The 26,542-nt window shown below is 38.2% G+C and overlaps 2 protein-coding genes across 2 annotated transcripts in view; one reads left to right on the forward strand and one right to left on the reverse strand.

Annotated features, from left to right (window-relative positions):
• The window catches only part of CACNA1C (calcium voltage-gated channel subunit alpha1 C), a 458,666-nt gene extending 457,406 nt beyond the window's left edge, over positions 1 to 1,260 (reverse strand). Inside the window, exon 1 of the mRNA XM_030959315.1 lies at positions 1,118 to 1,260. Coding sequence (XP_030815175.1) covers positions 1,118 to 1,247 — 130 coding nt within the window. The 5' untranslated portion in view covers positions 1,248 to 1,260. The remainder of the gene's footprint in view (positions 1 to 1,117) is intronic.
• DCP1B (decapping mRNA 1B) overlaps positions 1 to 26,542 on the forward strand; it is a 40,466-nt gene that overhangs the window by 11,174 nt on the left and 2,750 nt on the right. Inside the window, exons 4-7 of the mRNA XM_030959316.1 lie at positions 11,619 to 11,685; positions 13,479 to 13,614; positions 17,732 to 17,860; positions 19,000 to 19,839. Coding sequence (XP_030815176.1) covers positions 11,619 to 11,685; positions 13,479 to 13,614; positions 17,732 to 17,860; positions 19,000 to 19,839 — 1,172 coding nt within the window. The remainder of the gene's footprint in view (positions 1 to 11,618; positions 11,686 to 13,478; positions 13,615 to 17,731; positions 17,861 to 18,999; positions 19,840 to 26,542) is intronic.

The following is a 26,542-nucleotide window of genomic DNA, read 5'->3' on the forward strand; positions in this document are numbered from 1 at the left end:
TGCTTTAAAAAAAGTAAGGAAAAGAAGTGCAGCAATGCTAATGTAGGTTTTCAGTTTCAGCCCAATCTGGAAATCAGAGTATGCCATGTGAGAAGAAACAGGTTAAGGAGCTAAGACAAAAAGGCTGTGTAGTTTTTAGATGGCTGGTAATTATTTTGTGTGTGGTGCAGCTGTATCTCAGCTTGGGCAAACAAATCAGCAGGAAAAGGGTATGGAACAGAGTTAGAACCCTGTGTCAAACATCCCACCTTTGGGGATGAGTTTCTGTATAGGATGGCAGGAGAGTAATGCTGCATATATCTGCTAGACACAGTCTTTGTTTCCCATTTATGGATGTCAGCATATAAGTAACAAATTAGCTTGTCTGGAAGTTTACTGTGGAGAGTGTAGTGCCAGTGCTGGGCATTCCTGACGTCTTTTCAAGATAAGATAGGCATATGATGCAGTAATGCTCAAGAGTTGGGCTTGCAGCAGATAATGATTTTTTTTTTTTTCAGAGGGGTTATTTTCACGTGACTACCTGTATACCCTCTGCTTCACAATTCCCTCCTTGCACAGCATAAAATGCTAAGTGTTTCAGGAGCAGGGGAAATATGTACATGAGTGCCTACGTCTTTCTCCTGCAAACAAGGGTATTCCAGAGCTGGTTGCTTTTCACAAATCCCTTGTGTAACCGCCTTTGCAGCTTAATCCCCTCACATACGCACACATGTATTTAGTATTTTCAGCTTTCCTATGTTTTCAACTTCTTAGCCTCTTTGTCTACAACAAAAAAGAAAATCATTCTTTTTCCTTATACTTTCATTCCTTTTTTTTAATCAAGTCACAGTGGAAGTGGGAAAGCAATGTTGATTAGATGCTCAAAATACAATATATAACCAAGAGAAGCCATCCATCTACTTAACTCCCCAGATCTGAGAATTACTAGAATTATCTAAATCCTGTGGTGGTGTGATCACACATTCAGAGCTTCCCAGTACATTATCACCAAATACTGCTGTGAGGTATTAGGCTAGTCTCCTGCATTACACAGATTGCTGTAGTTAAGCAGGAAGGCAACCCTTAAGGCAGCTGTGAGTACAGTTTCGGTGCACACGCGTGGGTGATGCTGTCTTACCTCCAGGTTTGATGTAGAAGCAGTTCAGCTGAGCTTCATGCACCAGCTTCCCCTTGTACTTGGCGTCGGGTTCCCCTGGCTGGTGGCTGGGCAGGGGGTGATACGCCTGCCGAACCAAGGCTTGAAACATTTTTAAATTCCAAGGAGCGTTGAAGCAGCTGAAGCTAAGTGTTTTTTCTATAGATAGTAAAGGCACATTCCTTTTGGTTAATTTCCTTGCTTCAGGGTTATGTAATAGCCTTGTACAGAAGTTAAAACCTGAATATTGTTTTAAATTGCTGACAACTGGATCTTCTAATCTAGGAACTATTCTCTAGCTCTTTGAAACGTTTTCAATATCATTTGCATTCTCCTTCCTATTCTTGCTGTTCACTCCTAATCCTTTGCTTGTCCTCTGTGCCTTGTGCTCAGTTGGAGCCTCCTCCTCCCCCTGTCCGTTTTTCAGGAAAACTTGGATTGAGGAGTGAAGATAATGGGCGCCATCCACCCATCAGCTCATCACCTCAGCGAGCCATGACGATCTCTGGTTTCTGTATATCCACACGGGCTCCTCTGATAATATCCTCTTGTGCTTGAAAAAAACAGGTTTGCTTAGCAGAGGGTGGACTACACTCCTGACATAGCCAGAAAACTTCTCTTGGAATGTGAGCTTGCTTACTCACACTCTTTGATATGTGTGTGTGTATATATAAAAATATTTGTAACCTTCTCTCAAAACATGGAAGATAAATATGTGAGCAAGTGTATCCCACAGCACATATACAAGCTGCTCACTTCTGTCTAACTTTGATTTAATACAAGCTCTTGAGTGCCTCATCAGTGCTCTCTTTGTCAAAACAAACCTTAAATCGGCAGTAAAGAATACTTTCAATTACAGGAGGGAAGAGGAAAGAAACCCTTCCCAAGTGTAAGACAGCATACCCTTTAAAGGACAAGGAATGTGTTATATACAGGAACATGGTGCAAGTGCTCCAGTGGAATTTCACTCAGGCTGCAAAGGCGGTGTTGCTTTTTTGTCTTAACTGCTGTCCAAACCAGTAACAGCACTGGGCTTCATGCCTGCTGCCTGCTCTGCTTCAATGGCTGTGGCTGCAGCCCAGTTGAGGGGTTTGCAACAGGACCTCCTTTCACAAGTATAAAGTCTTCATCATGCATTGCTTAAAATCAATCTCAGAAAATACCCAGTGGGTTTTTCCTGCTGGCATTGTTATTTTGCACATACATATGCCCAGGACTTTTAGAGCCTGTTTTAATAATCCCTTTGCATAACAGAAGTATTATTTACATGCATTAAACCAACCAAAGAGATTCTGTAGCCAGGGGTGGGAAAAAAAAAAAGTAAGTAATGTAAGACACAAGCTTCAGGTCAGAAGTCAGCAATAAAGGGACTAAGAAGATTCTTTCTGTGGATCATCTGCTGCTGCCCATTGTCTTAGACAGGATATGGACTTTGTGTTTGAGCTGTACCAATTCTTTTGGCTCTGTCAAACAAACTGCCTTTCTGTAAAATTTCAATGTCTTTTCCTAAACAACATACAGTGTTAAATCCTCTATACAGGTATGTGTAGCATCTCTCAAGTAACAAGTTCATAAAATTTCATAATAATTAGAAAAAGGAGAGAAATAACATTGGAATTTTTTTTGTGAGGATGCGATGTCTTCCTGCAGGGCTTTGCTGCCTTCTGTTTATTGTTACCTGTTGTTTTTATTCTGGCTTCTCTCATGTGAATATTTCTCTTTCTAACACTCTTTAACAGAAAGCAAAGTAGATGTTCAGATTTGCACTGAGAGTTAAAAACTGAAGGAGGGGAGAGACTGAGGAAGCAGATGATGATTACTGTTAAGTTTTATTCCTAAAGGATTATGCATAAGCTAGTAAAACACTGCTGACTTCTGAAGCAAAATGAAACACAGACTTTTACTTTGTGTGGAAACAATACAGTTGCTGCAGTGAAAATAATCCCATGCAATAATCCCAAATTTTTATTTAAATATGACTGTATCTCTAGTCTATAATCAGGGATTCAGAGTTGCAGGATACCTCCCAGTGCTGGTATTGTGAAATATCTAGCTGGTAATATAACATGAATTTGATAAATGTGAGGGGTTTTTTTCTTTTTCAGTTGAATTACAGGTTAAATAAGAAACTGTTTACTAGTTAAATTACATTTTCTTGGTGACAAACTTGATCTCAAGGGTACATTGTTTCTCTCTTTGTTAATATACACAGAATGTTCTGTATTCTTGCCCACAGAATGTCTCGTGTGCAAGATTATAGGAAAGTCAGTAAACTTCTGAATAATCTGAACATTAACTTCAATTGTTAAAATAAAATTTCAAAATAGATACAAATGCATTAAAATAGAATTACAGTAATCAAAGAAAAAAGCAACAAGGTACTTCAAAGGGGTTTATTTCTATCTTAATGAAAGAAATTACTAAATTGCAATTTCACGAGAAAAATGCAGGTGAAAAATTAAAATTAATACTTAAATGATCCTTCAGCTTTCAAGTATGTAAAACTGCAGTGACCATATGTGAATGATAAAGGGTTCAGGGTGAAATTTAGTTTGTGAACACGGTGTGAACCTACCCACAGTTTGCCTGTCATTCTGTGAGAATGGTGAATGTCCTTTCTGTGCCTGTGAAATTGTATTTTATTGCTAAAAATTGTGCTGCAAAGTTTCTGTCTGCAGCTCTACAGACAAGCAGATGTTACTGAAGGCAGTGCAACAGCTGACTGCAAGAGGAGGAATGGTTACAGAAGAGTAGAGAACTCTTTAATGAGTGGATTATAACCTATTAACAGGCTGTGGCAAAGCAATCAAAGGGAATGCATAAGATATGCTGTAAATATCGACTGTTTGAGATCTCAGGAGGAGTAGTTGACTTTTGCCTATTTCTATCTGGATTTCTAAAATTATTTTTCTAACCATTTTAGAATTAGAGATGGTGTAAGAAAAATGAAACAATTGCCTATCCAAAATGGTGTTGTGTATAGAGTATACAAATAGAAAAATACAAAAATGAGGGGTTTAAATTCTCTTATCTTAGGTTATTTCTTACGTGTTTCTTGTTACAAGAACAAGGATATACAAGTAACTCAGACTTTTATTGTTGCAGGCTAAGAACTCAGTCCAGATCTGCAAATGTATTTCCATTACTTAGGATCTGAAGGTATGCAGTGGAGAAATAAGAGATGAGATCACAACAGTCAGAATTAGAAACATCATGTATAGTTAAGGTTGCTTATTTTCTTCATGAAGCCCTTTCTGAAGTTGTTCATTATTTTGTGGGAGTTAAACCATTTGGAGTGACAGCTCATCATACTGATTATAGTAAAAATTCAGGTTTCAGGGAAAAATGACATGCTATTGAACACCTATTTGAGGTTAAAATAGTCTTCTCTTTTTCCCCTCTTCTAATATACTGGAAAATGGCATTGTCAGAGTTTGGAAAACAGTTTGACCTTGAACTTAACTATAGCTGTGGAATTAGAGGTGTACCTTTGGCAGGTACTTCAGAGATGCACTTTAAAAATAATTGGGAACATATTCTTAGGTTGGACTAAATTATAAATGAAAACCTTGATGTGAGAATCCTGGTGAGTCCTCTACCAGCTGTGTGTGTCACAGGCAGCAGAGCAGCTCTTCCCTGTGGGACTGGAAGCCCAGATACTCCATAAGAAACACATGGAAGCTGCTGCTTTTCTTAATGTAGTGGAAAGAAAAAGGCTGGAAATTGAGACACTGAAGGTAGCTCTCCTTTCTATTCTTTCAAATAAAGGCAATTTTTTTGTTGTCTCCAGGTTGGAAAAGCTGTGTTGTCCCCTTCTCGACTGAGCAGTGTTCTTTTAGCTTTTTGTTACTAGGTAGGAGGGAAGTGCACAGAATCAAGAAAAGGTTTGTAGTTTAACCTCTTCCACTTGTGACAGTCTCCTTTTAGTATAAGCCTTTCTGCTGATGGAAGGTATGGATTTCTATTTAGCCTAGATTTGTGTAAGGCATTGTTGTGTTCTGCTCAGGTGATTTCTGTAGATCAGGGCCTGGCTTCATTTCAGTGTGTTGAAGACATGTTTTATTGTTTACATTAGAAAGTTAACAGAGAATATAGAGCACAGGTAAGCTAAAAAAATAATCCTTCCAGGTGTTGAGGAGTTGCATTTGTTTTCCAGTAAACCTTTCCCTGATGATTTGTATTTCACAGGACCCCTGCTTGTGTTGAATGAGGATATTTGGATGTAGTTTTTAGCTTATGGAACTCTCATCTGACGGGGACATTTTGGAAGTCTATTGTGAAATAGTAACAGGAACCATTTGTTATTTAAGAGAGCCTATTTATAAGAAAAAATATTTCTCAAGAACAACTTGTTATTTCAGAAATTGATAGCCTGGCATCCACAGCCTTCCTGCTTTAATTTCAGTGTCACGCACCATCATGATTTAAAAATTATTTGGAACTGATGATGCAGTGGCAAGAGGTGTGACTGGAAAACCAGTGGTGTGGGGGGAAAAAAATTCTCTAAGCCAGATGGATCATAACATAGATGCTATTCCTGGGTCAGGACTAAAAATTTCTTGTAGCATCAACAGAAGGCATATTTAAGGGAAATCTTGCAACTACAGTTTGCATTTGGGCTCTTTTCCAAAAAAAGTAAAGAACCTGCTGATGGACTCTTACATCTGCTGAGCTTTATGGAAATAAGTGCATCAATGGGCTTTAAATTTTCCTGCAGTACTAACAGAACTTCAGCTTTGAGGCCATTTAGGGGGCTTTCCAGTGACCCTATTCTGTTTGACAGCTACACAGTTGATTTTTCTTTATAAAAATTTTTTGATAAATTTGGATTAAAAATCTGCCTGAAGTCAGTCTCTCACAGTAGAGTCACAGACATGATTTATTAAACCATCCACCATGTCTGTGCTGTCCTTTTTTTTGCCTCATGAAACCAGAAATAATTACTGGCTCTATCTGGAAGTCTGCAAATTGGTCCCCCAACTTTCACAACTGATAGATGATGGTAGGAATATTTCAGGGTCCATTCTATTAACAAAAAATTTGTCTTGATTTTTAAGGCATAGTTCCAAGAACAATTAAACAGATGGTGGTGACGAACTTATTCTTGACTTCAGTAATGTTGCCAATCACTGCCCACTCTCAAACCATTTGCTTTTGGGGAAAGGGGTCTGGAGGGGCTTTTTCATTTTGTTGGGGGTTTTGTTGTTGCATATTTTGTGGATATTTTATTTTAGAATAAAATTGTTTTAACAGTTCCCTCCTCAGTTGAATTTCACTGGTTAAGCTGAAAAAAGGCCATGGGTAATCATTGCTTTGTATTGACATGTCTCTGAGTAAGATTCTTTCTCCTTTAACAACTGGTTTGGGGTTTTTTAGGGGATTTTTTTGTAGCTTGCTTGTTCATATATAGTATTTTAAACATTTGAGATAATGTAAATGCCAAGTCGTCCTTTTCCCTGTCTTTGTTAACAGTTCTCCAAATAAGTGGATCAGGAGCTTTATCAGCCTTTAAATGAAAGAAGAAGTGTCTGATAATTTATCAGGCAGGGCCTTTTCAGAGATTTTTAGGAATTTAGGTGAAGCTCATAGCCAAATACACATTTTTATTGTTTGAAAAACTCTTACCTTGCTTCAATTTATTGACATTTTTATGCCTGAGGAATCATTAAAATTTTGGCTTCTCTGTAAAAACTTCCAGAAATACCAGGATATAGCCAGAGAGAAATTTCCATTATTTAGAAACAAATACATTTACCTAATACATATTTTGTATTTGCAGCTTTGCACAATGTTGAGAAACAAGAGGCCTAAAAATTCCAGTCCTGTTGATGAGCCACGTTTCTATCAATGTGGTATAACAGGATACAATTGAAGTCTTTTTCTAGTCTTTTGGGTTTAAGTATCTAAAGAGCAAAATTTTGTGTTTGAAAGAACTTAAAGCCTGCTTAGAGCTGAAAGAACTTTAAGACTCCTAAACTAGGAAATACCAGAGTCAGGGCTGGTTGTGCAATCTCTCTGTTTATGGACTTTTATATTGTGTGGTTTTCTTCTTTTGCAATGAGGACTTTGTTTCAGCTATCAAACAGTTGGAGTGGTGTTCACATCGAGAGGCTACTCAGTATTCTGGTTTTTTCCTCATTACTCATGCATGGCCTTTGTTATATGCCACTGGAGTTCTGCACTAGAGTCAGAATTATTGAGTTTTTATGTTGTTTTCTCCAATAATCATCAGTATAAAAGCTGGTAACCCATGAACAAAGAGAACTGTTTTACCTTGCTCAGATTAGAAATATTATTCTTCCCATTTCACAAATTGAGATCCTAGGGTGGAGCAGTTACAATTAGAATGGAGTGCCTGACTTTAATTACTCAAGCCAAATTTTTACCAGTGTATTTATTATTAATATGTTCAAAAAAATTTCTTACAGACTTGGATTGGGATGATTGGTGTTTTTTCAGGCCACACACTCAAGTCTTGCACCCAGGTCTAGGATCTTGACTCAGCCACCGGGAAATGAAGCACACACAGCCAGTGCAGACACTTGAGATAACATTTCACAGCTTGTGTATCATTGCATAACATCTCTGGGATGGAATTCAGCTTTCCAGGATAGTGTGCAGCTGTCTGTGCTCAGTTTTTTTATATTTCTCCCTTGTTGCAGTCCTAAACATAGCAACGTAAAGGTGTCTGCCTGCCTTGCAAGACATGGATACAGAAATTTCTTTTGAACATAGCCAAGTGTGGATTTACATATTCAGGAGCAAAAGTCTAGGCTATACATAGAGCAAAATACCTTAAGAAGCATGGAATCAAGAATAAAACACAAAACTTCCAGACTTGGGGTTTATTTATTTATTTTTAATACCAACAAGTATAAAACAGTTCCTAGGTACAGGGGAATCTCTAGTCAGTAGTTATTTCTGTATCCATTTTTACCAGGCTTAAAGACTTTATGCAGTCTGTGGAGGAGTAGCTCAAAAATCACATGTTGCAGGTACACTGAAACAAAAGCTTTCATAATGGAAATGTCTATCCAGAAGACAAAAATCTAATCACTGGAATAATGAAGAGGAAAAAAAAAATCCTAGAAAATGCCTTTCTTTTTAACGGAATACTTAGCACGAATGATTGAAGTTGATAAGAAATCCTGTATTATCGTAATAACTAAATTAATGTTTCAAATATTGAGAGGTTAGAAATTGTTATCTATAATTCTGGAAGATAGCAGATGTCAGCTTCTGCATATAAATAGTATCAAGTGTTCTAGTGTTTGTGAGGACAGGAGAAATCCATAGCCAAAAAAATGAAAATTGTGAGGCGGAAGCTTTCGAATTGGCTCTGAAGTCGTGATTTCAAACTTAAATAGTGCCCTTCCTGAAATTCAGTCACTGAGCTATTAAAGGAGCTTCATAGATTTGGGTAAAATTTTTCAGTTTTGATTTATGAGTGGCCTGCCTTTTAGAAATTCAAAAAATTCTGAAGACTGATACCCTTAATAATTAAATATTTCAGTTAGTTTATTTAAGTAATTTATTTAGCTTCCCATTCAATGTTAATTGGATCTTCTTGATTTCATAGCTGCATCATGTCATAGTTTTGTGTAATCTTGTTAACAACATTGTAATTGTGGCACTTTTTTTCCTTTTAATGTCATCAATTCATTACTTTGATTTTATTTTTTTCTGTTTTTTACAATAATCTCTTCTTACATAACTTTATGATTGAGGCTGGGCCTAAAGTGCCTTAATATTTCCTCTTCTGTTTGGCAGGAGAAAAATTTGCTTTGTGTCTCTGACGTTTTGTGATTCATTTTTAACATGAACATGAAATTACCACTCTACACACGATGCTTAGATGTGGAATTCTATTTTGTCAAACAGTCTGACAGAGTGGGAAGGCAGATAAAAGTAATCTGTTTATGTTTAATCCTGATAAAACAGGCAGTGTTTTCATGCTGGTAGAAAGCTTGCAGTGAAATTGTATTTTGTGTCTGAGTGTGCCAGGTTCCCAGACAGTTACAGGTTGTTATCAGCTGAGGTTCTCATTCTGGTTGTGGGGTTTTATGTGTTGCCACGCACATAGGAATTTTTTTTTTTTCATTTTGTCTTCATCATTTATCAAGATGGAGGCCATAAATACTCATTCTTACTACAACTGTCTACACTTTTTTCTCTTAAATACAGATTATAGGAGAATATAATACTGTAGTGTGAATTTTTGCCATGGTTACTACAGGTATCTCAGATTTCCACGAGTTGCTGTGTTCTCACTGGTCCCTCATTCTCACCTACATAAAAGAGTTCAGGGTGTGTTGTGCTGTCACAAGCTCAGGGATTGTTTCTCAGTATGTTTCAAGTGTCCATCTCCTCTGGACAGATGGGAGCAGTGTGGAAGGAAGAACAGTAGGACTGTCCACTTCTGAAAGATTTCACCACTGACTGGGTGAGCTCACAGGATGTTGGGCTTTGCTCTTAGCTTGCTTTCAGCTGTGCTTCCTAATTTGGGTTGGAAATACCATTTGACCAAGGGGAGAAAATAAATGTGGGTGGGTTTGAAGTTCAGCTAAACTCTAGGCTAAAGGTCTCTGGATTTGCATTATCCTAACTTAAAACTTGAGTTAAGATGGGATATATTGCTGGGTGGTGGTGTGGTTTGGTTTGGTGGCGCAGACTCAGTGTCCTTGTTCTGACCCAAATAGGTTTGTATTTGTTGTAACTGTATTTCAAAGTATTAATTGTAGCTCTGTAAAATCTGAACTCTGTCATTATTCTGGTTATCAGTTTACTTGTGTTTGTCTCTGAGTTGAGGTAAATCAACAGCAGAAGCAAGCCAGTGTGAGTCTTGCAGCTTCTAATGGCCAGAAGCAGTTTGGCATTTCCAAGGGACTGTCAGCTTTCAGATTTATTAGATATTCATCAATAGTCTGTGACATGTCTGTTCTCTTGGCCAAAGGTGAAGCTGTCCAACCTGTGCTGCATAATTGATGGTGCCACCAGCTGTGGCAGACATAAAAGAAATTTGGGAAGATGGAGCAGATGGCCAAAATTTCATCAATACTCTTCTCCATTGGAGATTCTTTTATAAAGAATAAGAATCTTGATTAAAACAAATTTGGTTTGTCTGGGATTCTCAGTCTGCTTGCTGTGCTGTTGCATTGGGGTATATGGAGTTACTTGTGATTTGGACAAACTTTCAAATGTGTCGCATCAGAAGGATGTGGAATTTTGCATAACAGGTCAGTGTTCTGGAACCTTATGAGTTGTTTACACACTTCTCTACAGGTCCACAGTTTATTACTGAACACCCATTGGAATATGCTAGAATATTAATGTGGATTTGAAATGCCTATTTTAATATTTCTGTTTAAAAACCTGAGATTACTTGTGCAGTTCAGCTCTTAAGTTGCACATTTGTAGAACCACTGCTGCATATTATGTTACTTGCCTTTTTTAGGTGAATAATAGAAATCATCACACTTTCCAATAATCATAAAAAGGACAGTACATATTTTAAAAGGTAATTTTTGTATGCCTACAGGATGTCTGATTTGTGAGATATTTTAGGCTTTTTGTCAATGTGCTGTGTATTAAACAGCTGGGACCGTTTTTAGTTCTATAGAAGACAACACACAGCTTTAAATTTGGGGGGAATGGAGAAAATAATATACTCTTGTCTTGCAAGCATGTACATTCATTTTCTTTCCAAACATTAACAAAGCCAAGGTACACTTCATATGCCACAGGTTTGGCTCTGTGGAATTGAAAGAGTTATTGCTTTTGGACTCTCCTAATATTATTAGGAATTATTACATCATCAGGGTCAGTGTTGCAGTTGCTTTTGAACAGGTGCTCAACCCATTTCAAATGAAATCCATTTTCAAATGAAATGTTGGAAGACATGGTAGGAACTGCCAATTCCTGGTAAGGTTGAGACAACTCTTGCCTGCAGTAGGGTAGGGAGGGAAGGAGGAGGAAACACAGGATCTCCTGTAGAAAACAATGGACAGAATTATAGCAAATCTCCAGGGAGGTAGAGATGTTTATCCTGCTCCACCAGCTCTGATGCTCTGTAAGATAGACCTGAACATTCTTTGAAAACTAAACAGATTTTCCTACTTCAATATGCATGCAATGCTTCCTGCAGCATGCTGGTAGTGGAGTCCAATGGCTATGACATAAAATAAAGGACAGAGAAAAAGATTTTAAAGAACAACCCCCACTGGTTTAGTGTTCTGAAGAAAAGGATCAAATACCTTTGCCTTAATTGAGTATTTAAGAGCTTGTAATTTAAATGCTTAGAGATGTGCCTTTGATCTTTTTTTGTTTTTATAGGATCTGAGGTGTCGTTTTGTGTTTCTAGATAGGGAAAACATAAGATGAAAATAAATTTTAAGATTAATTTGCAGGTCACATTTAAATATCTCCCAGGAAGAACTGCTGTTTGAGAAGATGCTCACAGTTTGTGTTTGATGTGCATTTACAGTGTCCATATATGGGATTTGGTTTTATGATAAAGAAGAATGCCAAAGAATTGCAGAGCTCATGAAAAAGTAAGTGATGGGTAAACAAGTCTTCTGTGCTTTTTTATGTATATTTTTTGGTACATACATGTCCATTTTACGTTTTTAGGATTATTATGCCTTTCTACTTTAAAATTACAAACTTTGTTGCAAGTGTCAAGCCTGCATTTCATAAAATCATAAATAAGTCACTGTATTGCAGTAATTTTTCCTAATTTGTAGTGCAGCTCTCCAGCTACATCAGAGTGTACCAGTTGATATGATTTATTTCCTGATGACTCAGAGACCTATTTTGAAGAATTGTATTCTTTGGGGGTTTAATATATCTTTCAATTTGGGAAGGTTTTATTTTTTAATATTGTTACCTTTCTTTTTTTTCCTTATATCAAGGTAAGTGCAGGATATCATGAGGGTATGCTGTACTAATACAATTTCTGTGGGTTTTGTCCTGTTTGTACAGCATGGCTGAATTCCTGCTTCCTCACTTCTTAGCAATAGATACAAAATTCACTTTGTTTTTGCCATTTAAAGCAAGACTTCAATTAGCTTTAAAGTCATTGCTTTCACGCACATAAAGTTGTGTTTTTCTAAATGTTAAACTTTAATTTTGCAGTCCAGCCAGAGGTGAAGATTTCACACAGAACTGTGTTCTCAGCTGTATTTTAACCTAAGAGTGTCATATGGGTAGCTTTTTTCAATATCACTCTTCTTTTCTCCTGTCCAGGATGGACAGGGCTCATTTTTCTGCACTGTTTGCAGGGACCCTTTTTTTAAGGACTGTGTCCTGCAGGTTTTCATGTTTGCTTGGAGAACAAGGGAGCTGGAGTCATACAGATTTTATCAACATATGCAATGTACATTTTTTAGAGCTATAATGTGGAGGATGTAGTGAAGGGGCTGGGTAGGAACAGGCAGTGATTGGCTATTCCAGCTGCCTGTGGTATATAGGGTTAGACACACCAGATAGGATTTGTGATAAAATACTGGATGGGAAGGTAGTCAGCTTTCCTCCATATATCCTTTTTTGGAAAAAATACCTGCTGCTTTTCATTTTGCAGTGACAAAACAGTGTGAAATGCAGACTGGGACAGTGGTGGGGTTTTGTTCAGTGGGGTTTGTTGGTTTTGCTGTATATCCTACAGCTCTAAAATGAGTCAGCTGTGACCCAAGAAATAATTGATGGGGATGAATTTACAGAAATAAACAATGAACCCTAGGAAACTCAGGTTTTTGACAGCTCATTTTAGTTAACTAGCTCAAGTTTCGGTTGGTGGTGATTAGGTGCTCTCAAACTGGTAATTTACTACAATAAAACCTAGTTTTCAGAGGATTCATGCAAATGTAAACCATGTGTAGTGGTTTATAATAGCAGTATTTCATATAGATAAAAAAATACCCTGTTGCTCAGCCAATTGGCTGTGTGTTTTAATTCTCAGCATTCTACAATAATAATAAAACAGCTGGGGCAGGAAATTGGTCATTTGCTAGTACTTAATGCCTGATTTGTGTGTGTGTTTGCCATCCTCCACCACCAGCACAACTGAATAACACTATAAATTCCCTGCTCCTTCTGGGTATAGAAATTGTGACTCAGTTATGGAAATTTTATTCTATGGTCTAGTGTAGTCAAGATTGGAGAAAATTAATCTTATGTCAAATTATGATTTTATAGTGATCTTTTAATAGTGATTTTTTTACTGCACATTTTAATGTAGATGGGGAAAGACAAATATTTAAATTTCAATTAAGTATTGTACAGTAATTTTGGTTAAGTTTTTATGTTTTATTTGTACTTTTTTTCTCATATATCCTCCACCTTTCAGCCTAACTCAGCAGGAACAATTCAAAGCACAGCAGGGCACAGGAACAGGGGTGTCCCCCATGATCATGAATTCTGCTAATAACAAAGAAGTGGATATCTTAAGGATGCTTACCAAGGCCAAAGATGAGTATACCAAGGTGAGACTTGCTCCCACTTTACATTATGAAACATATAAGGTTTTATTTTGGGTTTTGAATAGTTCTACTCAAAGTGATTTTGGACAGTGTGCTCTCTCATTTTGTGTAGAAGTGGCTGGTAAAAAAAAATTTGACAGAATTTGATAAAAATTCAAAAGAAATTAATGCTGTCAATAACAAGCTCTGGCAGGAGAATGTGGATATGATTATTTGTTGAATAGTAGAGGCTCAGAGCAAGTATAAATTACCTTTCATTCTGACCCTTAGAGCTCTTGTGCCTGTTGAGGAGCACCTGCAAGCTGTGCCCTCTTTCTGGGTGAAGTATTTACCTGCTGATAGTTTCTGTGGTTTGCACAAAGGACTTGGTGCAGGAGACTTTTGGCAGTGAAGTTACTGCTTTTAATTGTGGTTGTTAGCTCCTTTCAGGCACTAATGGAAGGAAATGAAAAGGTTGAAATGTAGTATGATTTCAGCCCGTGTGCTGCTTTGGTCTTCTGAGGCTTCTAAATAAAGAAGTAACTAATGGACTAATAATGTTCTCTATTATTGAGCAATCAAAAACGTTTTACTTTGGGGAATAAAAATCTAATAATTTTAACTATCCATATATAAGCTGCAAATTGTTACAGAGCCTGCAGGTTCCTGCTGCTGTTTCCTGTATTGCTTATGTGCTGTCATGCAATAATAGAGCTCCTCAGTGTTCCATAAGAGTCTGGCAATGTACATATATCTTAACTTTTTATCTCCTTACATTTCTTGTGTTTATTTTTCTGAAATGTAGCTACTAATAAAATCCTCAGAAAGATGATGGCAAACTGTTTGAGCTAGGGTGAAATGGAGCCTTTATATTGTGTATAGTTCCTGTTGAAGCTTGGGGCCTTTGTATTTTCTGCAGTAGAGATTTAATGTATTATAGTGGACAAACACTTCCAAAACCTGGTATTTTCCCCATCTTTTCATACTGAATCATTATCTAATCTTGGCATCAGAGAATATGATTTGAGATGTTCTGAAATGTTTAAAGGGTTTTCATTAGATAACCTTAAGAATACTGCAAATGGAAAACTGGAAAATATTAGGCTGTCTTCAGATTCTGTGAAAAAAGGGTGATAAATCTAAAAGATGTTACCTTCCATTTCTGCATTAGTACACAGAAAACAAGACAAAGGAGAGGAAATTCTGTTGTTTTAAAATAGCTTTTAGGACTCTTTTCCCTTTAGAATCTTTTGCAGATTTGCTTCTTACTTTATCTTTAATCTTTCTGCATTTAAGGGATTGCCAAGGACATAAAAAATAACATAAAAACTTCCTCCTCATCTGGGACATGAGTGCTAAGAATGCCTGACCTCTTATGAACAGGATGTGTATGATTTCTTGTATTGCTAGTAATATAAATTTCTAAAGAGTGTGATAAATAAAGGCAATGACAACCATTTTTCTATTTAATGTCAATATGCTTCAGAGCAGTCATGCTTTTTGACTGGTTTATGACATCTACTTTCTTGTCAGTGTATGTTTTATTACTTACAGCCTGATGTGCTGAAATTAGTTATGAAATATGTTGTTCTCTTCTTTGAATTGTGTTTATTCAGTGAAGAGTGTTTTAAAGTGTTGGAAGCTGTAGAATAAGAGCATCAATTTTCAAAATTTTAAGGAATTTTACTCGATTTTTAGGAGCGTAACTAATTTTGAAGTTCCTTGTTCCCAAATTATGTTATACATTTGGAGATTACATGCAAAATAAAATACACAGCTTCCTCTTCCTTTTTGAGTTGATGGAGCTTTAAGATGCTAAACCACTGAGTTTTTTTTTTTTAATCTACTTCTTATACACTTGCCTTCTCTTGATCTCTGCTAAGAAAAAGCTGGCCTCACTGACAGCCAGGGAGAAAACCAGCTGAAGAGTTGCAAGGGTACAGAGCAAAGCATTGCAAAATGGGTTTCTCCTTACCCATTGTGCTTTGTCTTGTACTGCAGCCCAAGCTCTGGGTTGAACTCTGTGCTGCACAGTTCTTCTCCCAGCATTTAGCATTTCCAGCTTCATACTGTACAGGTGGAGTATGGATCTCACAACACAGAGCAGTTGTTTGCTTCGAATATCAGTGACTCTACCAAACTTACCAAAAACCCCTCAGTGATTTTTCTTGCTCTTTTTGATCTGCATGGACCATATGTGTCTAGTTTTGTTCCAGTGTTGCTGAGCCTTTCTTTGACTTGATCTTAGAACCTTTTGATTACTTAGCAATCTTTGGTAGCAGCACAGCTTTGAACAGGACAGGTGACTAAAGGACAGAGCTGTGAGGCAAGGTGTAGGAATTGGCAAATGTTCTCTGGTTCTCTCACTACAGAGCATGGTGGGATTTCTTTTGTGCTGCTTTTTCCTATTACTTGTTTATAATAGCATCTAATATCTTCTTTACCTGTCCACCTGACTATTGCTTAAAATGCCATGCTAGTGCTCCCAACTTCCTCATCAGCAAGGCTGTGCTCCCCATCTGCCAAAATGGCTTTAAATTCTGAGCTCCAATAGTTACAGATGCCTCTGGAATCATCACAGGCTTCTTTTCTCTTCCATGTGCTTCTGTGTTTGACAGCAACCTACTAGCCTTGTTATCAAGTCACAGCAATGATACCAAGTCAGGTCAATGTCATTCTTGTGTGCACTGATGCTCATTTGGCTGAGGAATTTGGTCTAAAATATGCTCATGTAGTGATGACTCTGTTAAACACTACTGCTTCTCACCTCATTTTTGTAGGCTTAGTTCTGTGATTATGCAGAGTATGACAGTGGAATCTAAGGTACTTAAGGTTTCTGAGGAATTCAGGCTATTAAAATATCCTGAGGAAATAAGGGTATTATTTAAATTCTGCAGAACTCACTGGGAAATATTCAAGAGAATGTTATCCATGGTGTTAAAGAAAAAGACTGGGCTGAAAAATAGCAATGAGAAGAAGATACATTGAAGAAAAGGCAGAATCATTAGAGAAAGAACTGTTTGGGGAGGGGAAAAAAAAGGCTATTTAATCTTACTGAAGTGCAGGTTTGGTCCATGTAGGATGTGTCCAATGTGACAAACAACTGAAAGTGTCGAGGAGCTACTAAAGCCCCTTAAGTCCCCACAAGAACTCCAGTTCTGGTTTACTGGGCAGCCCTGGAACCAGCATGTCTTTATTTATTGTTGCAATAGGTGTCAGAAATGGGTTAATTGATCAGCTTTGTATATTTGAGAGTGGAGTTAGAATTAACAGAAGAATTAATGGAATTAACTTCTTGTTAAATAATTCTTTTAAAAATCTTTCCAGTTTCCTGGTTTCAACTGGTATCAAGTGACAATGACTTCAAAGAGACTGTCTTCTTTTCTACTGACAGTAGTGTTCCATGTATGCCCAATGCTTTTTTAGTTTCATTGACTATATTCTTATCTGTAGCATCTTATTCACATTTTCCTTTTCCATTTACTATTTCTTTTTCATGGAGCATTTTATCGGTTTTTTTTTCTGAATTCTCTCTCTGTGACATTTTTTGTCCCTGATCACTTTTAGTAATCTGTCTCTAGCCATCTTTTTCATAATAAGAAATTTTATTTATTCTACATATTGATTAAATCTTTAATTGCTTTTCTGTACATGTATATTCATCCTGCAAGTTCCTACCATGTGAAGATTTATGTAAAAGAGTTAAGAGTTATTATTCTACTTTTTGACAAAAGCATTTTAAATTATCTTTATGGGCACATTAATCCTTCTAGCTGCCTGTTGGATGCAGGGAAGGCATGTCTGTTGCTTGATTTTTAAGCTGCTTTTAAAAAGTATTTTATGTTTTTGAAGTGCAGGAAAAGCAGAAGGCCAAAAAGAGAACTAAGATTTAAATTAGAGGGAAGTCTTGTACTAGGGAAATCTTGGAATCAAGTGTTCAGTTTTACATATGTCTTGTGGTTTTAGAAAATTAGGTTGCAGTTGCTACAGTTCTTCTAATAGCATAATACTGCATCATCAGTGCTGCAGTTAATATTTTTGGTTATTGAATACCTGGTTACGTCTGTATTTTACTGTGGTTGGGAACTGGGGGAAAATACATTGTCACACATGCTAAAAAATCCTTTTTTTTGTGTTGCAGTGTAAGACCTGCTCAGAGCCAAAACAAATAACCAGTTCCTCTGCAATCTATAACAACCCCAACCTAATCAAACCCATTCCAGTAAAGCCAAGTGAGAATCAGCAGCCCCGAATCTCCCAGCAGAGCAAGGTAAAATCTGTGGTGTTTTCTGACTGCTGCTGCTGCTGCACTGAGCAACAGGAACATGGATTTGAGGTCACTGCATGAACTTGAGATGGAGCCACTGTAAGGAATGATTTTAAAGCACAACTAATCTGGTTTGTGAAAGCTCCCTAACCCCCACTGTATGATTTGGAAACACACAAACTACAGACATACTGTGCTGATGCAACAAAGAAATACTGGTCTTGCAAATTTCAGGGGATGTTTTGATCACAAGCTGATCTAGTCAATTGCTGGACCCCACTTTTTGTGGGTTTTTGATTGGTTCTTGGCTTTTTTTTCCCCAATGGAAATCATTGAAATAAAGAAAAGTCTCTTGGTATATCTTCAAGCCAAATCACAGTGCAAAATCCTAAAAATTGAATTCAGCTGTGACCAGCAGATGCACAAGAAGTGGCTCTACTTCATACACAGGCAGATTTCTGTCTCTTACTAATATTGTACTGATGGCTGTAAAAGAAGATGCTCTTTCATGTTATTTAAAGCAAAGCCACTGCTATGTCTCAGATTTGCTGATTTTCTCCCACATTAGCAGCTTGACAACAGTCTTCTTGCCCTTCCTATGTGACAAAACTATTAAAAATCCTCTTGGGGAAAAAAAGAGCATAGCAGCTTTCTCAGCTTTTCATTGAATTCTGCTGGCTAAATATTGTCACCAGTTAATGCAATGTGGTGGTGTTCGCAGGGGTCCCAGGACGAGGGAAGAGATGAGAATCTTGACTCCATGTTTCAGAAAGCTGATTTATTATTTTATGGTATATATTAAAAGAAAATGATATCTTAAAAGAATAGAAGAAAGGATTTCATCAGAAGCCTTGAAAGGAAGGGAATGGAATGATAATAAAATCTTGTGAATGACCAGAGAGTCCGAGACAGCTGGACTGTGATTGGCCATTAATTAAAAACAACCACATGAGACCAATCACAGATGCACCTGTTGCATTGCACAGCAGCAGATAACCATTGTTTACATTTCGTTTCAGAGGCCTCTCAGCTTCTCAGGAGAAAAAAATCCTAAGGAAAGGATTTTTCACAAAATATGTCTGTGACAATGTAACTCCTGCACGAGGGAGCTGTGTTTACTCTTTTCCTTTGTCCCCTCACAGAACGCGGATCCCGAACCCCAGCACTTATCCTTGACAGCACTGTTTGGCAAACAGGACAAGGCAGATGGCTGCGAAGCGCTCAGTAAGCCGCACCAGGAGAGCCTCCCGGTCCGGCAGGGCGTGGTTCGCTCCCTGTCCTACGAGGAGCCCAGCAGGCACTCCCCCAATGCCGAGAAGCAGCTGTGCCCCGCCATCCAGAAGCTCATGGTGCGGGGCACTGAGCTGCACCCCCTCGCCGAGCTCCCCGAGAGCCGCCTCTGTGAGAACGGCAGCATCCCGCCCGTGGGGGAGACTTTCACGGGCCTCTTCCAGCCCGTGCCCGCCCACGGCATGGCCACGGCTCACGGAGCTCAGGACGCTGCTGGCACTCAGAGCCTACTGCAGAAATTGCAAAGTCAGTCAGGGGCAGTGGCTAAAATGGAGCCCAGTGCCGCAGGAGCTGTGATCTCGACAGCTTCCGTGTTCAGCAGGACTCCTGCTCCTGTTGGAGCACCAGCAGCACCAGGAAACAACATGAGCCAGCCCCCTCTGGTGTATTTCAATGGGTCCCTACCAGGCCGGACTTTAGAGGCTCAGACGCTTGGTGAAGAACAATCCAAACTTCCCAGACAGCCACTTCCTCTCTCTGGCAATCAAGCGGCCAATTCTGGGGTGATTTCACCTCAAGAATTATTGAAAAAACTCCAGATAGTGCAACAAGAACAGCAGCTCCATGTATCCAGCAGACCAACGTTGGCAGCTAAGTTCCCAGTTGTTACCCAGAACACCAATACCCTGAAACCACTGGATTCCTGGATAGAAAAGGCTCCAGGAACAGAAAAACAGAGCACTCTCTTCCAGGTAAATGGGGAACTTCTTCATCATAAATAAATGCAAATCCAGCAGTCTTTTAAACTCAATGTTTTCTGAGGTCAGAAAACAGAGCATTCTTTTTCAGGTAAATGGGGAACTTCTTCATCATAAATAAATGCAAATCTAGCAGTCTTTTAAACTTGATGTTTTCTGAGGTTAGGCTTGGCTTCGTTGTCCTGCTGCATGTTGCATATGATTCATTTTGCAGGTGATATTTTCCCAACATTAAGTTCTGATTTACCAAGATGTGATACTGTGAATCTTGAAGGCCGCATGTCTTACACATCAATGATGACCAGAAATACTGCACTGCTGGTTTCTCCCAGAGCCCCTTTGAAAAGTCACCTGATTTTCACTTGCCATACTTGGGCTGTTATGTGTAATTTCTTGCTATTCAGTGTAATATTGTGGGTTTAATAATTATTTTCTGCAAAGTTAGTCATAGCTTCCTCTGTGCAGATGTGCATTCTTTTGTAAGCCCATTGCTAAAGATACTTAAAAGGTCCCTCATTTTCTAACAGCAGCTTTTAGAATTATTTGTATGTTGGTCAGTTAGTTATCTTGTACCACACCTGCTACTTCTAGATATTCATTAGTTATTTTTCCTTAATTTGCTGTGTATTGTTTTGAAAAAAGGTCTTGTGCCTGAATGGTATCAAAAAAATTCTGCTTATTTTGATCCTAGAAGTCAGATTGATGTCTTAAAAAATTCAGGAAATGTTTAGAGACTGTACCTCTCTGATGAGTACATTTTTATGTTCTTCAGAAAAGCAACATGTGCAATTACAAAGTGTCCCATCTAAAACAACTACTGTCTTTAACAACTTCATTTTCTGTAGGTTTTTCTACACTAGAATGTCTTTACATGTCCTGTCTGAGAATGTATCTAAGCCCTTTTCAGCTTCCTTTTTTGGGGATAGGCTGTGGGGTACTGGAGTCTGATTTGTATGGGAGTCTGGAAGTTACTGATGCCAAGTATTCCCCTTGCCAGTGTAAAGTTGAAAAGCTGCTTTTCTATTGTGACTATTCCATTCTTGTATTTCTGTTCTATTCTCTTTTCTCTTTTATTTCTCTTTTCTGTTTTTCTCTTTTATTCTGTTTTTCTAATTCTGCCAAAACCTGATTGAAAGACTACAGGATATTTCAAGATGCTAGAAAGTTCCTCTATACCTGAAGAGGCTGAAGGAGTTATTTAATAATAAAAGAGCCACATCTGTCACTAAGTTTGTGACAGGTCAAGTTTTCTAATTTCATGAGAAAAGTGGGAGGAATATTAATTTGATACAGCAAATAGCCATCATTATTTTTGTTCTTTTAATTAATGCAGTAGGATTTGAATCTGTATGAAAGAGTTTTTTGGGGATTAGTCATTGAAATTATTCAGAATCAGTTGCTTGCAGATGGTAACTTTGACTTTCCAGTGGAGAGCTAAAGAATAAAAGGAGGATCCAAAGTCAAACAAATTGATTTGTTTTCACTGGGAATGAAACTTGCCTGCTTTGAATGTAAGAAATTGTGTGATTCACTGGTACATGTACTGATAGCATGAGGGAGGACATAATGGAGGTAAAAGTGAAATGAGGCAAGTCCAGGCTCTACATTGTAAGTCAGGATGCATGAATAAAAAATAAGGAAATATGCTGATATATTTTTCAGATGAAAAATCCCTGCAGATGTTGCTGTGGCAAATGACTTTAATTTTGTATATATGAAAAAGACAGTGGTGCCAGTATTAATTGCAATATGGAAAGGCAATTCCTGAGGTCTGATCTAATGCAATTGCAGCAGTTTGACTGCTTGAGTACAGATAGAACAGCAGCTTGTAAGAAAAGAAAAGTCTTCTCTGGAGCAAGGCTCAGTCACTGTGATCATTGCCGCAAGTTTGCCTTAAAAAAAAAAAAGCAGCAACTGAGATTCTCAGTCTTCCTTTGCAGGGCTGTGAGCAGAACAAGGAGACTGAGGCTGTCGAGGAGTGGCTTCCCAGGCTGCCACAGCTGCTATCAACACAATATTAGATGCATTAAATTTGGAGATTTAATGCATAGACTAAAAATGATAACAAAAGTGTCACTAATTATTGCTTAGGACACCTAAAGCTCTGCAGTCTGGGAGAAATGGCCTTTTTTCATGTGCAGCAGATTGCACAAAAGCAAAAGCAGGGAGGCTAAAAATGAAGCAAGGACTCTGTTCCTTTGGAAGCCATGAATTAGCCACACAAAACATGCCTGCTTTTGAAAAACAACCTGGAAGATAAAACCCAACTTTTAAAACCAACATTAATCTTTTTATAATATTATCCTTGCAGTAGACCGGAGGCTTCAAGTGCTGCCATGCCTGCAGAGTAGATATTTGAGTGAAATTGAATTGGCACAAATATATCTGCACATGCTCATGCAAAATTGATCAAAGCAGATTCTGACAACAAGTGCAGCAAAAGGTTTGTTCTCTGTAATTATTTGTCTTTTGGTATTGCCTCTCCTACTATGCTTCAGCATACAGAAAAAGCAAAAGTCTGACAGGAATAGAGAGATATCTGAGCAGTGTCTGTTGTTGGAAAAATCAGATTAAAGGAACACCCTAAATCCATCAGCAGCACTAAGAAAATGTAAGCAATAGTCCTTTCCACAACTGACACATTACAAGTCCAAGTTTAAATTGGCTTCTGCTGCATCTCCATATGGTACAAGAACTGTGATCTCCCACATGAAAAGGAAGAGACCAGTTACCAAAAAAATGGGAAAAGAAAAAAAAATTAAAAAAGCAAAAGCTAAAGAATAATACTTGGAAGCATTCAGCCTGGTCTGGTGCCAGCCCTGTTTTGTGAAATATTCCTTATGCAGACAGTGAGTAACGTGTGCTTAAGAGACAATAAAAAAGCATTAATCTACAGTGGGCTTTTAGGGGTATGTTTAGTGTTAGGGATGTGTTATCCTGATTATAGGTACATGCATACTTAAGTGTTTATGTTAGTCAGAATTATGGTTTTAAAACTGCTTACAATAACCCAGACACAAATTTATCATTTCTTCAGAAGACCATGTATCTTGCAACTCATTTTTCACATTTCTTGGAGCATTTTTCCATCAAGAATGTATTTTGTACATAATGTTACATCTTCTGAGTATGTGCATGAGACCCCAGTGTCTGTGGTGTTAGCATCACAGTGCTGCTTCTCTGTTCTCCTGACTGCAGTTTCAGCAATTCTATAATGCAAATAGATGCATTAAACTTGTTTCAAAAAGTAATTTCAGCTTCTGTAGCTAAAATAATTGCTGAAATCAATTAAAATATTCTAAATTAAACTTGAAAGGCAAAGCCATGTTAGCATTGTAGCCAGCTTTGTTTTAATTAACTGCCTTTAAGTTTCCTGAACCATTCTCAGAATTATGTTCTCAGTTTTAAGCAATGCCTCTGAAAACTGTTTAGGCCCACAGCACACACTGGGTGCTGATGTTCCAGAGGAGCACTTGCTCCACTTGGGATTCTGTCCACACAGGAAGCCACAGAAGGTGCCAGTTTGCATTGCAGGAGACCAGTGCACTCCTTGGTTTGTGCTGTTTCGTGGATTTGCCAGCTGTGGTGTCATCCAGCTGCCAACAGCCACACACAACACCAGTCTGATATCTTAGCATTTGGGCTTCAGGGAAAGGATGTTAGATAGTGCACCAGTTATTCTGCACTTTTTTCTTGTTCTTCCTTCATTGCTGCACAGCTGATGGCAGACTCCTACTCTGTTATTAGTGAGTCAGAGATTTAAGTGTTGACCTGACAGCTGGAGATAATGGATGAAGAAGCAGCTCAGTTTCTGTGGGTAAGAAGTTGATCAACAGAATTTTGGAAGGGCTGTTATGACTGGTGAGAAGTTACTCAAAGCTAAAAGATCGGTCCAAAGGCTGTTAGTGTCCCTACAGAGCGTTTACAGTGCCTTCTGCAAAAACAAGGTGTTACAGGAATTGCACTGGTAATGCCAAGCTCAGCATCCTGTTTTCTGGTGGGTGTCAGTTGTCCCAGTGACTCAAGGTGATCTGAGCTGAATCTCAGATGAAAAACTTGCTTTATTTTTAAAACAAACCCCAAACTATCCATGTTTTTTATGTAAAGGTTTGTTCAATGGCAGAAGCTTTGAGCTTGAGCTGTTAGCAAAAAATACATTGTAACATTAAGGACAGACATAATGCTATGAACTGAAAAAAGACACATATACTCTCTATTCTTCTTTTGACACAGTGTTTGAAGTTCTGCATGACCCTGTGGCTGCTGGCTGTGTCACCAGCAGATGGCAATAGTGCTCATTCCATACAGTTTCCATATGTTTGGCATGTCCTACCTAACAGACCTTTCTATCCAGAGAAGACAAAGCATTCTTCATGTGTCTTTTAAACCACAACACGTGTTTGTCAGGAGGAGCTGTGTATTATTAAGGGCACAGTTTGTCTCAGGTTTTGTTTGTTTGCCTTGGGCAAATGAGAAAAATATCTTTAGATTTGGAAGGCTGTGTTATCAGGGGCTGACAGAGTCTGCTGTAGATTAAGCTCTGTTAGTGGGACACTCTATCTCCTCCAGCTGCTCCCAACCTTCCCTTTGCAGGAGGTGTCTGCCCTTGTAGAGCAGTTTTGTATATGCATTCTTGAAATCACATTAGGAAGAATCATCTTGTTTAAGCAAGCCCTGCCAATTTTGCTGGAGGTAAATGAAAGAGAAGTTGCTGCAGCAGCGTGGATGAGAAGAGCAGAAGCATTGGGATGAGTATCTGGGGGTAGTTGGTGTTTCACAGGCAGGACAAGATCTGTGCAGAGGCTGAAGGTCTCTACAGAGGGATGTCGCTTTGGACTTACACTAGTTTTCTTCTAAAATGAGTGTTGTTTTTCAAGCATAGGTGTGCAAAGCTTCAGTCAGTTTGTAATACCTCTGCTCAGTCAGAGGCTTGGAACACAGACCTGGTCATTGCTGTTTTGATTACATTCTGTGGGGTTGGAAGAAGGCTGTAGTCTAGAGTTTTGTAGTATTCTGTGTTTGAGAAACAGACACAATATTTACCTAACTGGGTAAATATTGAGAGGGGGAAAAGCGAGACTTTTGTATTAGGTGTATATTGCATGCTTTCTTTCCTGACCCCTAGTCTTTTTGCTTCCTTAAATTTTCCATAAAACAGCATGAAATCTTAGTCCTCTTTGTTTCTATTTCTCTTTGTATCATGGTCTCACAAACATTGTTCAAATTTGTCTTGGGTAGAACAATGATAACTAGGAGAGAGACAAGCTACAAAAATATGACTGTTCTTTAATGCTAATCTGTGTGGTTTTGCATACCTAGGAGATCAACCTCAGTTCTATTTTCTTAACCTTAATTTTTCTTCAAAATTGAAATGTAATCCAAGACACAGAGTGAAGTGATCCAGTGGCCTTTCACCTTGATATGGTAGCAATAAATTGTGCTCCAGTCCAAAAAGGGAGGAGCTTTGGTGCGCTTGTATCAATTCCTTTGTATGTACTTTTTAATGGATACTTGAATAGCAAGAAGATTGCTGATTAGGGTAAGATTTATTACTGGAATTACCTGGAGAGAGATCTGATGTCTGCAAGCTGAATGAATTAACTTTCTACTATGTTGTGTATTACATATGATAGTATTTGCTAATATTATATCTGTTAGTATTTGCTAATCCTGCATGATTTACAGTTCCAAGATGCACTGCAAAACTTGAAGGTGAAAATTATTAGGCAGATGGGCAGATCAGTGTGGTTAGGATACTGAGGGAACTGCTGCAGCACCAAGGTTCTCTTTGAGGGCTACTTTGATTTTTGTCAGCGGTGTGTTGGTTGTGTGTCTGCTCTGTTTCTGGCAATGCCATGAGCTCACTATGGATCTTTGGCTAAATCACTGAACCTATGGTTTTGTTTTCTCTCTCCTTAAGTAAAATGACAAGGTAAAATACACGTGTATATTTGTTTATAAAGTAATTTGAGAGTTATAATTGGAAAATACTTTATACCATTAGGTACAGGGGTATTGTATTTGTGGGGTGCCCAGACGAAGGAGGGAATGATGAATCTGACTCCATGTTCTCAGAAGGCTAATTTATTATTTTATGATACTATATTATATAAAAGAATACTATACTAAACTCTACTAAAGAATAGAGAAAGGATACAGACAGAAGGCTAAAAAGATAATAATGGAAACTCATGACTCTGTAAAGAGTCTTGACACAGCTTGACCCTGATTGGCCAATGAGTCAAAACAATTCACGTGAAACCAATGAAACAATCACCTGTTGGTAAACAATCTCTAAACACTTTCTAAAGCAGCAAAACACAGGAGAAGCAAATGAGATCATTATTGTTTTCCCTTTTCTCTGAGGCTTCTCAGCTTCTCAGGAGCAAAATCCTGGGCAAAGGGATTTTTCCAGAAAACATGACTGCTACACAGGGGTTAGTCTTTAACAGTGATATTTGCGTGTCTCATGTTCTCAAAGATTAAACTTCCTGACTTGCGGTCCCTGCGTAGAAGATTTTGCAGCTGCATTCTCTAAGTGCTGATATCTAATAGTAGTCTGATTCCTGTAATAAAATGCTGTTGTCCTAAGATCATTTGCCTATCAGATAGATTTATCACACTTGAATCCATCCCATATTGGATGGAAGACCTTTTCATCTGCTGGTATTGAGCGGGAGTTTTACCTGGCAGTACT

The sequence above is a fragment of the Camarhynchus parvulus genome, chromosome 1A, assembly GCF_901933205.1.
Source record: "Camarhynchus parvulus chromosome 1A, STF_HiC, whole genome shotgun sequence".
NCBI classification, from domain to species: Eukaryota; Metazoa; Chordata; class Aves; order Passeriformes; family Thraupidae; genus Camarhynchus; species Camarhynchus parvulus.